The 13858-nt window shown below is 59.2% G+C and overlaps 1 protein-coding gene across 1 annotated transcript in view; it reads left to right on the top strand.

Moving 5' to 3' along the window:
• The window catches only part of HNRNPUL1 (heterogeneous nuclear ribonucleoprotein U like 1), a gene marked incomplete at its 3' end in the record, with an annotated part of 32232 nt that extends 18650 nt beyond the window's left edge, over positions 1–13582 (top strand). The window contains 3 exon segments of the mRNA XM_068178102.1: positions 976–1242; positions 3726–3848; positions 13434–13582. Of these exon segments, the coding sequence (XP_068034203.1) occupies positions 976–1242; positions 3726–3848; positions 13434–13582 (539 nt within the window).
• Between the last annotated feature and the right edge of the window lie 276 nt (positions 13583–13858).

The following is a 13858-nucleotide window of genomic DNA, read 5'->3' on the forward strand; positions in this document are numbered from 1 at the left end:
ATTTTGTCCCATTTTTCCCCACTTTGTGCCATTTTTTCCCCACTTTGTGCCATTTTTTCCCCACTTTGTGCCATTTTTTCCCCATTTTGTGCCGTTTTTTCCCATTTTGTGCCGTTTTTTTTCCCCATTTTTTTGCCGTTTTTTCCCCATTTTGTGCCATTTTTCCCCACTTTGTGCCATTTTTTCCCCACTTTGTGCCGTTTTTTTCCCCACTTTGTGCCATTTTTCCCCATTTTGTGCCGTTTTTTTCCCCATTTTTTGCCGTTTTTTCCCCAATTTTGCCGGTTTTTTCCCCATTTTGTGCCGTTTTTTCCCCACTTTGTGCCGTTTTTTCCCCAATTTGTGCCGTTTTTTTTCCCCATTTTGTGCCGTTTTTTCCCCATTTTGTGCCGTTTTTCCCCATTTTGTGCCATTTTTCCCCACTTTGTGCCGTTTTTCCCCATTTTGTGCCATTTTTTCCCCACTTTGTGCCGTTTTTTCCCCACTTTGTGCCATTTTTTTCCCCATTTTGTGCCATTTTTCCCCACTTTGTGCCATTTTTCCCCACATTGTGCCGTTTTTTTTCCCCACTTTGTGCATTTTTTTCCCCATTTTTGTGCCGTTTTTCCCCATTTTGTCCCATTTTTCCCCACTTTGTGCCGTTTTTTTTTCCCCACTTTGTGCCATTTTTTTCCCCACTTTGTGCCGTTTTTTCCCCACTTTGTGCCGTTTTTTTTCCCACTTTGTGCCATTTTTTCCCCACCCATTTTGTGCCATTTTTCCCCCACTTTGTGCCGTTTTTTCCCCACTTTGTGCCGTTTTTTCCCCATTTTGTGCCGTTTTCCCCATTTTGTGCCGTTTTTTTCCCCACTTTGTGCCATTTTTCCCCACATTGTGCCATTTTTTCCCCACTTTGTGCCGTTTTTTCCCCACTTTGTGCCGTTTTTTCCCCGCTTTGTGCCGTTTTTTCACCGTTCCCCCCCGTTTTCCCCGCAGGACTTCGAGGCGGGCGAGGAGGTGGAGCTGTCGTTCCTGAAGAACGGGCAGTGGCAGGGCGTGGCGTTCCGCGTGCCCAAGGCGGCGCTGGCGGGCCGGGCGCTGTTCCCGCACGTGCTGGTCAAGAACTGCGCCGTGGAGTTCAACTTCGGCCAGCGGCCGGAGCCCCTGCGGCCGCTGCCGCCCGGCTTCCGCCTCATCCAGCACCTGCCGCTCGGCCAGCGCCTGCGCGGCACCCGCGGGCCCAAGAGCAAGGCCGAGTGCGAGGTCAGGGGACGCTGGGGACGTCCTGGGGACATGGGGGACATGGGGGACATTGGGGACATCGTGGGGACATTGGGGACATCATGGGGAGATTGGGGGCATCGTGAGGATTGGGGACATTGGGACATTGGGGACATCGTGAGGATTGGGGACATTGGGGACATTGGGACATTGGGGACATCGTGAGGATTGGGGACATTGGGGACATTGGGACATTGGGGACATCGTGGGGATTGGGGACATCGTGGGGGACATTGGGGACATCGTGGGGATTGGGGACATTTGGGGACATTGGGGACACTGGGGAGATTGGGGACATCGTGGGGAGATTGGGGTCATTGGGACATTTGGGGACATTGCAGACATTGCAGGGATTGGGGACATTGGGGTCATTGGGACATTTGGGGACATTGGGGACATGGGGACATGGCGACATTGGGGACATGGGGACATTTGGGGACATTGGGGACATGGGGACATTTGGGGACATTGGGGACATGGGGACATTGGGGATATGGGGACATTTGGGGACATTGGGGACATGGGGACAGCGCCTGCGCGGCACCCGCGGGCCCAAGAGCAAGGCCGAGTGCGAGGTCAGGGGACGCTGGGGATGTCCTGGGGACATGGGGGACATCGGGGACATTGGGGACATCATGGGGACATTGGGGACATCATGGGGACATTGGGGGCATCGTGAGGATTGGGGACATCATGGGGACATTGGGGACATCGTGAGGATTGGGGACATTGGGGACATCGTGGGGATTGGGGACATCGTGGGGGACATTGGGGGACATCGTGGGGATTGGGGACATCGTGGGGACATTGGGGACATCATGGGCATTGGGGGACATCATGGGCATTGGGGACATCGTCGGGACATTGGGACATTGGGGACATTGGGACATTAGGGACACTGGGGAGATTGGGGTCATTGGGACATTTGGGGACATTGGGACATTGGGGACATGGGGACATTGCGGACATTGGGACATTTGGGGACATTGGGGACATGGGGACATTTGGGGACATTTGGGGACATTTGGGGACAGCGCCTGCGCGGCACCCGCGGGCCCAAGAGCAAGGCCGAGTGCGAGGTCAGGGGACGCTGGGGACGTCCTGGGGACATGGGGGACATCGGGGACATTGGGGACATCATGGGGACATTGGGGACATTGGGACATTGGGGACACTGGGGACATGGGGACATTTGGGGACATTAGGGACACTGGGGAGATTGGGGTCATTGGGACATTTGGGGACATTGGGGACATTGCAGACATTGCAGGGATTGGGGACATTGGGGTCATTGGGACATTTGGGGACATTGGGGACACTGGGGACACCGGGGACATTGCGGACATTGTGGGGATTGGGGACACTGGGGAGATTGGGGACATTGGCACATTTGGGGACATTGGGACATTGGGGACATCGTAGGGACATTGGGGACATTGGGACATTGGGGACATGGGGACATTAGGGACACTGGGGAGATTGGGGTCATTGGGACATTTGGGGACATTGGGGACATTGCAGACATTGCAGGGATTGGGGACATTGGGGTCATTGGGACATTGGGGACATGGGGACATTGGGGACATTGCGGACATTGTGGGGACATTGGGGTCATTGGGACATTTGGGGACATTGGGGACATTGGGGACAGCGCCTGCGCGGCACCCGCGGGCCCAAGAGCAAGGCCGAGTGCGAGGTCAGGGGACGCTGGGGACGTCCTGGGGACATTGGGGACATGGTGGGGATTGGGGACACTGGGGAGATTGGGACATTGGGACATTTGGGGACATTGGGACATTGCAGACATTGGGACATTGGGGACATGGGGACATTGGGACACTGGGGAGATTGGGTACATTGGGACATTGGGACATTTGGGGACATTGGGACATTGTGGGGACATGGGGACATTGGGGGACATTGGGGACATCGTGGGGATTGGGGACACTGGGGACATTGGGGACACTGGGGAGATTGGGGACACTGGGGACATTGGGGACATGGGGACATTTGGGGTCATTGGGACATTGGGGACATTGGGACATTTGGGGGTATTGTGGTCATTGGGACATTTGGGGACATTTGGGGACATTGGGGACAGCGCCTCTGGGGCACACTGGGGCCCAAGAGCAAGGCCGAGTGCGAGGTGGGGACACCTTGGGGACATTGGGGACATCCTGGGGTATGGGGACTGGGGACATGGGGACACTGGGGTGGCTCTGGGGTCACAGTGACACTGGGGTGGCTCTGGGTGGCCCTCAGGGTGTCCCATCCCCGAGGTGACCCCAAGGTGTCCCTGTTACCGTTGTCACCATTGTCACCGTTGTCACCCCAGGTCCTGATGATGGTGGGGCTGCCGGGGTGGCTCTGAGGGGGACACTGGGGTGGCTCTGGGTGGCTCTCACGGTGTCACAGCCCCGAGGTGACACCGAGGTGACGCCGAGGTGTCACCGTTGCCACCACAGATCCTGATGATGGTGGGGCTGCCGGCGGCAGGGAAGACGACGTGGGCGGTGAAGCACGCGGCCGCCAACCCCGACAAGAAGTACAACATCCTGGGGACAAACGCCATCATGGACAAGATGAGGGTAGGGACACCTGGGGACATCTGGGGACAAACGCCATCATGGACAAGATGAGGGTAGGGACACCTGGGGACACCTGGGGACAAACGCCATCATGGACAAGATGAGGGTAGGGACACCTGGGGACATTGGGGACATCTGGGGACAAACGCCATCATGGACAAGGTGAGGGTAGGGACCTCTGGGGACATCCTGGGGACAAACGCCATCATGGACAAGGTGAGGGTAGGGACACCTGGGGACATCTGGGGACATCCTGGGGACAAACGCCATCATGGACAAGATGAGGGTAGGGACACCTGGGGACAAACGCCATCATGGACAAGATGAGGGTAGGGACATCTGGGGACATCTGGGGACAAACGCCATCATGGACAAGATGAGGGTAGGGACACCTGGGGACATCCTGGGGACAAACGCCATCATGGACAAGATGAGGGTAGGGGACACCTGGGGACACCTGGGGACAAACGCCATCATGGACAAGATGAGGGTAGGGACACCTGGGGACATCTGGGGACAAACGCCATCATGGACAAGATGAGGGTAGGGACACCTGGGGACATCTGGGGACAAACGCCATCATGGACAAGATGAGGGTAGGGACACCTGGGGACATCTGGGGACAAACGCCATCATGGACAAGATGAGGGTAGGGACACCTGGGGACATCTGGGGACAAACGCCATCATGGACAAGGTGAGGGTAGGGACACCTGGGGACATCTGGGGACAAACGCCATCATGGACAAGGTGAGGGTAGGGACATCTGGGGACATCCTGGGGACAAACGCCATCATGGACAAGGTGAGGGTAGGGACACCTGGGGACATCTGGGGACATCCTGGGGACAAACGCCATCATGGACAAGATGAGGGTAGGGACATCTGGGGACATCCTGGGGACAAACGCCATCATGGACAAGGTGAGGGTAGGGACACCTGGGGACATCTGGGGACATCCTGGGGACAAACGCCATCATGGACAAGATGAGGGTAGGGACACCTGGGGACAAACGCCATCATGGACAAGATGAGGGTAGGGACATCTGGGGACATCCTGGGGACAAACGCCATCATGGACAAGATGAGGGTAGGGACACCTGGGGACATCTGGGGACATCATGGACAAGATGAGGGTAGGGACACCTGGGGACATCCTGGGGACATCTGGGGACAAACGCCATCATGGACAAGATGAGGGTAGGGACACCTGGGGACACCTGGGGACAAACGCCATCATGGACAAGGTGAGGGTAGGGACACCTGGGGACATCTGGGGACAAACGCCATCATGGACAAGATGAGGGTAGGGACACCTGGGGACATCTGGGGACAAACGCCATCATGGACAAGATGAGGGTAGGGACACCTGGGGACATCTGGGGACAAACGCCATCATGGACAAGATGAGGGTAGGGACACCTGGGGACATCTGGGGACAAACGCCATCATGGACAAGATGAGGGTAGGGACACCTGGGGACATCTGGGGACAAACGCCATCATGGACAAGGTGAGGGGACCCTGGGGACACTGGGGGTGGCAGGGCTGGCTCTGCGGGTGTCACAGGTGTCACAGGGGGTGTGACAATGCCAGTGTCACCTGTGCCCAGGTGATGGGACTCCCGCAGGCAGAGGAGCTGCGTCGGCTGCTGGGACGGGTGACATGTGGGTGACACGGGGTGACACTGGGGTGTGACATGGGGGTGTGACACGGGGGTGACACGGGGTGACACTGGGGTGTGACACGGGGGTGATATGGGGGTGTGACACGGGGGTGACACGGGGATGTGAGAGGTGACACAGGTGGGACATGGATTTGGCACCTGTGTGACACAGGGTGTGACAGGTGACCCAGGGGTGACACAAGGTGTGACACGGGTGTGACACAGCGTGTGACACAGGGTGTGACACAGGGGTGTGACACAGGGGTGTGACACAGGGGGTGTGACACAGGGGTGTGACACAGGGTGTGACACGGGTGTGACACGGGTGTGACACAGGGTGTGACACAGGGTGTGACACAGGGGGGTGACACAGGGTGTGACACAGGGTGTGACACAGGGGTGTGACAGGGGTGTGACACAGGGTGTGACACAGGGTGGACAGGTGACACAGGGTGTGACACAGGGTGTGACACAGGGTGTGACACAGGGTGTGACAGGTGACACAGGGTTGTGACACAGGGGTGTGACACAGGGTGTGACACAGGGTGTGACACAGGGGGGTGACACAGGGTGTGACACAGGGTGTGACACAGGGGTGTGACACAGGGTGTGACACAGGGTGTGTGACAGGTGACACAGGGTGTGACACAGGGTGTGACACAGGGTGTGACACAGGGTGTGACAGGTGACACAGGGTGTGACACAGGGGTGTGACACAGGGTGTGACACAGGGTGTGACACAGGGTGTGACACGGTGTGACACAGGGGTGTGACACAGGGTGTGACACAGGGTGTGACACAGGTGTGACACAGGGGTGTGACACAGGGGTGTGACACAGGGTGTGACACGGTGTGACACAGGGGTGTGACACAGGTGTGACACAGGGGTGTGACACAGGGTGTGACACGGCTGTGACACAGGGGTGTGACACAGGGGTGTGACACAGGGGTGTAACACAGGGGTGTGACACAGGGTGTGACACAGGGGTGTGACACAGGGGTGTGACACAGGAGTGTGACACAGGGTGTGACACAGGGTGTGACAGGGGTGTGACACAGGGGGTGACACTGGGTGTGACACGGGTGTGACACAGGGTGTGACACAGGGGGGGTGACACAGGGTGTGACACAGGGTGTGACACAGGGGGTGTGACACAGGGGTGTGACACAGGGTGTGACACAGGGTGTGACAGGTGACACAGGGTGTGACACAGGGTGTGACACAGGGTGTGACACAGGGTGTGACAGGTGACACAGGGTGTGACACAGGGGTGTGACACAGGGTGTGACACAGGGGGGTGACACAGGGTGTGACACAGGGTGTGACACAGGGGTGTGACACAGGGTGTGACACAGGGTGTGACAGGTGACACAGGGTGTGACACAGGGTGTGACACAGGGTGTGACACAGGGTGTGACAGGTGACACAGGGTGTGACACAGGGGTGTGACACAGGGTGTGACACAGGGTGTGACACAGGGTGTGACACGGTGTGACACAGGGGGTGTGACACAGGGTGTGACACAGGGGTGTGACACAGGTGTGACACAGGGGTGTGACACAGGGTGTGACACAGGGTGTGACACGGTGTGACACAGGGGTGTGACACAGGTGTGACACAGGGTGTGACACAGGGTGTGACACGGCTGTGACACAGGGGTGTGACACAGGGGTGTGGACACAGGGGTGTAACACAGGGGTGTGACACAGGGTGTGACACAGGGTGTGACACAGGGGTGTGACACAGGGGTGTGACACAGGGTGTGACACAGGGGTGTGACACGGGTGTGACACAGGGGTGACACTGGGTGTGACACGGGTGTGACACAGGGTGTGACACAGGGTGTGACACAGGGTGTGACACGGCTGTGACACAGGGGTGTGACACAGGGGGTGTGACACAGGGTGTGACACAGGGTGTGACACGGCTGTGACACAGGGGTGTGACACAGGGGTGTGACACAGGGTGTGACACAGGGGTGTGACACAGGGTGTGACACAGGGTGTGACACAGGTGTGACACAGGGGTGTGACACAGGGTGTGACACAGGGGTGTGACACAGGGGTGTGACACAGGGGTGTGACACAGGGGTGTGACACGGGTGTGACACAGGGGTGTGACACGGCTGTGACACAGGGGTGTGACACAGGGGGTGTGACACAGGGTGTGACACAGGGGTGTGACACAGGGGTGTGACACGGGTGTGACACAGGGGTGACACTGGGTGTGACACGGGTGTGACACAGGGTGTGACACAGGGTGTGACACAGGGGTGTGACACAGGGTGTGACACAGGGGTGTGACACAGGGGTGTGACACAGGGTGTGACACAGGGTGTGACACAGGGGTGTGACAGGGGTGTGACACAGGGGTGTGACACAGGGTGTGACACAGGGTGTGACACAGGGTGTGACACGGGGTGTGACACAGGGTGTGACCCAGGTGTGACACAGGGTGTGACACAGGGTGTGACACAGGGGTGTGACACGGCTGTGACACAGGGGTGTGACACAGGGGTGTGACACAGGGTGTGACACAGGGGTTGTGACACAGGGGTGTGACACGGGTGTGACACAGGGGTGTGACACAGGGGTGTGACACAGGGTGTGACACAGGGGTGTGACACGGGTGTGACACAGGGGTGACACTGGGTGTGACACGGGTGTGACACAGGGGTGTGACACAGGGTGTGACACGGGGTGTGACACAGGGTGTGACACGGGGTTGTGACACAGGGGTGTGACACAGGTGTGACACGGGGGTGTGACACGGGTGTCACCTGTCCCCAGGTGATGGGGCTCCGCAGGCAGAGGAACTACGCAGGCCGCTGGGACGTGCTGATCCAGCAGGGCTGGCACAGGGCACACGGGGGTGACACAGGGGTGACAGGGGTGTGACAGGGGTGTGACACGGGTGTGACAGGGGTGTGACACAGGGTGTGACACAGGGTGTGACACAGGGGTATGACACAGGTGTGACACAGGTGTGACACAGGGGTGTGACACAGGGGTGTGACACAGGGTGTGACACAGGGTGTGACACAGGTGTGACAAAGGTGTGACACAGGGTGTGGCTCAGGGTGTGACACAGGGTGTGACACAGGAGTGACACGGGGGGTGTGACAGGTGACACAGGTGTGACACAGGGTGTGACACAGGGGTGTGACACAGGGTGTGACACAGGTGTGACACAGGGGTGTGACACAGGGGTGTGACACAGGGTGTGACACAGGGTGTGACAGGTGACACAGGGTGTGACACAGGGGTGTGACACAGGAGTGTGACACAGGGTGTGACAGTGTGTGACACAGTGTGTGACACAGGCTGTGACACAGGGTGTGTGACACAGGGGTGTGACACAGTGTGTGACACAGGCTGTGACACAGGGTGTGACACAGGGGTGACACTGGGTGTGACAGTGTGTGACACAGGCTGTGACACAGGGGTGTGACACAGGGGTGTGACACAGGGTGTGACACAGGGGTGTGACACAGGAGTGTGACACAGGGTGTGACAGTGTGTGACACAGTGTGTGACACAGGCTGTGACACAGGGGTGTGACACAGGGGTGTGACACAGTGTGTGACACAGGCTGTGACACAGGGGTGTGACACAGGGGTGTGACACAGGGGTGTGACAGGGGTGTGACACAGGGTGTGACACAGGGGTGTGACACAGGGTGTGACACAGGGTGTGACAGGGGTGTGACACAGGGGTGTGACACAGGGTGTGACAGGGGTGTGACACAGGGGTGACACTGGGTGTGACACAGGTGTGACACAGGGTGTGACACAGGGTGTGACACAGGGGGTGTGACACAGGGTGTGACACAGGGTGTGACACAGGGTGTGACACAGGGGTGTGACAGGGGTGTGACACAGGGTGTGACACAGGGTGTGTGACAGGGGTGTGACACAGGGGGTGTGACACAGGTGGGACACAGGGTGTGACACAGGGGTGTGACACAGGGTGTGACACAGGGTGTGACACAGGGGTGTGACACAGGGTGTGACACAGGGTGTGACACAGGGTGTGACACAGGGTGTGACACAGGGTGTGACAGGGGTGTGACACAGGGGTGACACTGGGTGTGACACAGGTGTGACACAGGGGTGTGACACAGGGTGTGACACAGGGTGTGACACAGGGGTGTGACAGGGGTGTGACACAGGGTGTGACACAGGGTGTGACAGGTGACACAGGGTGTGACACAGGGTGTGACACAGGGTGTGACACAGGGTGTGACAGGTGACACAGGGTGTGACACAGGGGTGTGACACAGGGTGTGACACAGGGTGTGACACAGGGGGGTGACACAGGGTGTGACACAGGGTGTGACACAGGGGTGTGACACAGGGTGTGACACAGGGTGTGACAGGTGACACAGGGTGTGACACAGGGTGTGACACAGGGTGTGACACAGGGTGTGACAGGTGACACAGGGTGTGACACAGGGGGTGTGACACAGGGTGTGACACAGGGTGTGACACAGGGTGTGACACGGTGTGACACAGGGGTGTGACACAGGGTGTGACACAGGGTGTGACACAGGTGTGACACAGGGGTGTGACACAGGGTGTGACACAGGGTGTGACACGGTGTGACACAGGGGTGTGACACAGGTGTGACACAGGGTGTGACACAGGGTGTGACACGGCTGTGACACAGGGGTGTGACACAGGGGTGTGACACAGGGGTGTAACACAGGGGTGTGACACAGGGTGTGACACAGGGGTGTGACACAGGGGTGTGACACAGGGTGTGACACAGGGGTGTGACACGGGTGTGACACAGGGGTGACACTGGGTGTGACACGGGTGTGACACAGGGTGTGACACAGGGTGTGACACAGGGTGTGACACGGCTGTGACACAGGGGTGTGACACAGGGTGTGACACAGGGTGTGACACGGCTGTGACACAGGGGTGTGACACAGGGGTGTGACACAGGGTGTGACACAGGGTGTGACACAGGGTGTGACACAGGGTGTGACACGGTGTGACACAGGGGTGTGACACAGGGTGTGACACAGGGTGTGACACAGGTGTGACACAGGGTGTGACACAGGGTGTGACACAGGGTGTGTGACACGGTGTGACACAGGGGTGTGACACAGGTGTGACACAGGGTGTGACACAGGGTGTGACACGGCTGTGACACAGGGGTGTGACACAGGGGTGTGACACAGGGGGTGTGACACAGGGGTGTGACACAGGGGTGTGACACAGGGGTGTGACACAGGGGTGTGACACAGGGGGTGTGACACAGGGGGTGTGACCACAGGGTGTGACACAGGGGGTGTGACACGGGTGTGACACAGGGGTGACACTGGGTGTGACACGGGTGTGACACAGGGTGTGACACAGGGTGTGACACAGGGTGTGACACGGCTGTGACACAGGGTGTGACACAGGGGTGTGACACAGGGTGTGACACAGGGTGTTGACACAGGGGGTGTGACACAGGGTGTGACACAGGGTGTGACACGGCTGTGACACAGGGGTGTGACACAGGGGTGTGACACAGGGTGTGACACAGGGTGTGACACAGGGGTGTGACACAGGGTGTGACACAGGGGTGTGACACGGGTGTGACACAGGGGTGTGACACGGCTGTGACACAGGGGTGTGACACAGGGGTGTGACACAGGGTGTGACACAGGGGGTGTGACACGGGTGTGACACAGGGGGTGACACTGGGTGTGACACGGGTGTGACACAGGGTGTGACACAGGGGTGTGACACAGGGTGTGACACAGGGTGTGACACGGGGTGTGACACAGGGGTGTGACAGGGGTGTGACACAGGGGGTGTGACACAGGGTGTGACACAGGGTGTGACACGGGGTGTGACACAGGGGTGTGACACGGCTGTGACACAGGGGGTGTGACACAGGGTGTGACACAGGGTGTGACACGGGGGTGTGACACAGGGGTGTGACAGGGGTGTGACACAGGGGTGTGACACAGGGGTGTGGCACAGGGTGTGACACGGGTGTGACACAGGTGTGACACAGGGGTGTGACACAGGGGTGTGACACCAGGGTGTGACACAGGGGTGTGACACGGGTGTGACACAGGGGTGACACTGGGTGTGACACGGGTGTGACACAGGGGTGTGACACAGGGTGTGACACGGGGTGTGACACAGGGTGTGACACGGGGGTGTGACACAGGGGTGGTGACACAGGTGTGACACGGGGGTGTGACACGGGTGTCACCTGTCCCCAGGTGATGGGGCTCCGCAGGCAGAGGAACTACGCAGGCCGCTGGGACGTGCTGATCCAGCAGGGGCTGGCACAGGGCACACGGGGGGTGACACAGGGGTGACAGGGGGTGTGACAGGGGTGTGACACGGGTGTGACAGGGGTGTGACACAGGGTGTGACACAGGGTGTGACACGGGGGTGTGACAGGGGTGTGACACAGGGGTGTGACACAGGGGTGTGACACAGGGGTATGACACAGGTGTGACACAGGGTGTGACACAGGGGTGTGACACAGGGTTGTGACACAGGGTGTGACACAGGGTGTGACACAGGGTGTGACACAGGGGTGTGACACAGGGTGTGACACAGGGTGTGACACAGGGGTGTGACACAGGGTGTGACACAGGGTGTGACACAGGTGTGACAAAGGTGTGACACAGGGTGTGGCTCAGGGTGTGACACAGGGTGTGACACGGGTGTGACACGGGGGTGTGACAGGTGACACAGGTGTGACACAGGGGTGTGACACAGGGTGTGACACGGTGTGACACAGGTGTGACACAGGTGTGTGACACAGGGGTGTGACACAGGGTGTGACACAGGTGTGACACAGGGGTGTGACACAGGGGTGTGACACAGGGTGTGACACAGGGTGTGACAGGTGACACAGGGTGTGACACAGGGGTGTGACACAGGAGTGTGACACAGGGATGTGACACAGGGGTGTGACACAGGGTGTGACATGGGGGGTGTGACACAGGGGTGTGACACAGGGTGTGACACAGGGTGTGACACAGGGGGTGTGACAGGTGTCACAGGGTGTGACACAGGGTGTGACACAGGGGTGTGACACAGGGGTGTGACACAGGGTGTGACACAGGGGTGTGACACAGGTGTGACACAGGGTGTGACACAGGGGTGTGACACAGGGGTGTGACACAGTGTGTGACACAGGCTGTGACACAGGGTGTGACACAGGGGTGACACTGGGTGTGACAGTGTGTGACACAGGCTGTGACACAGGGGTGTGACACAGGGGTGTGACACAGGGGTGTGACAGGGGTGTGACACAGGGTGTGACACAGGGGTGTGACACAGGGTGTGACACAGGGTGTGACACAGGGTGTGACAGGGGTGTGACACAGGGTGTGACACAGGGTGTGACAGGGGTGTGACACAGGGGTGACACTGGGTGTGACACAGGTGTGACACAGGGTGTGACACAGGGTGTGACACAGGGGTGTGACACAGGGTGTGACACAGGGGTGTGACACAGGGGTGTGACACAGGGGTGTGACACAGGGGTGTGACACAGGGTGTGACACAGGGTGTGACACAGGTGTGACACAGGGGTGTGACACAGGGTGTGACACAGGGTGTGACACAGGGTGTGACACAGGGGTGTGACATGGGGTGTGACACAGGGGTGTGACACGGGGTGTGACACAGGGTGTGACACAGGGTGTGACACAGGGGTGTGACACAGGGGGTGTGACACAGGTGTGACACGGGGGTGTGACACGGGTGTCACCTGTCCCCAGGTGATGGGGCTCCGCAGGCAGAGGAACTACGCAGGCCGCTGGGACGTGCTGATCCAGCAGGGCTGGCACCGGGGACACGGGGGTGACACGGGGGTGACACAGGGGTGACAGGGGTGTGACACAGGTGTGACACAGGTGTGACACAGGGTGTGACACGGGTGTCACCTGTCCCCAGGTGATGGGGCTGAGGAGGCAGAGGAACTACGCGGGCCGCTGGGACGTGCTGATCCAGCAGGCCACGCAGTGCCTGAACCGCCTGATCCAGATCGCAGCCCGGAAACGCCGCAACTACATCCTGGACCAGGTGACACCGCGGGGACATCGGTGTCACCTCCCGGGGTCACTGACACCTCACTGACACCCTCCTGGGGACACTGCCACCTCCTGGGGACAATGCCACCTCACTGACACCCTCCCTGGGGTCACTGTCCCCATCCTGGACCAGGTGACACCGCGGGGACATCGGTGTCACCTCCCGGGGGACACTGACACCTCCCGCTGTCACTGACACCTCCCGGGGTCACTGTCCCCATCCTGGACCAGGTGACACTGCGGGGACATCGGTGTCACCTCCTGGGGACACTGCCACCTCACTGACAC

This window comes from Anomalospiza imberbis, unplaced genomic scaffold, assembly GCF_031753505.1.
Source record: "Anomalospiza imberbis isolate Cuckoo-Finch-1a 21T00152 unplaced genomic scaffold, ASM3175350v1 scaffold_177, whole genome shotgun sequence".
Classification (NCBI taxonomy): Eukaryota; Metazoa; Chordata; class Aves; order Passeriformes; family Viduidae; genus Anomalospiza; species Anomalospiza imberbis.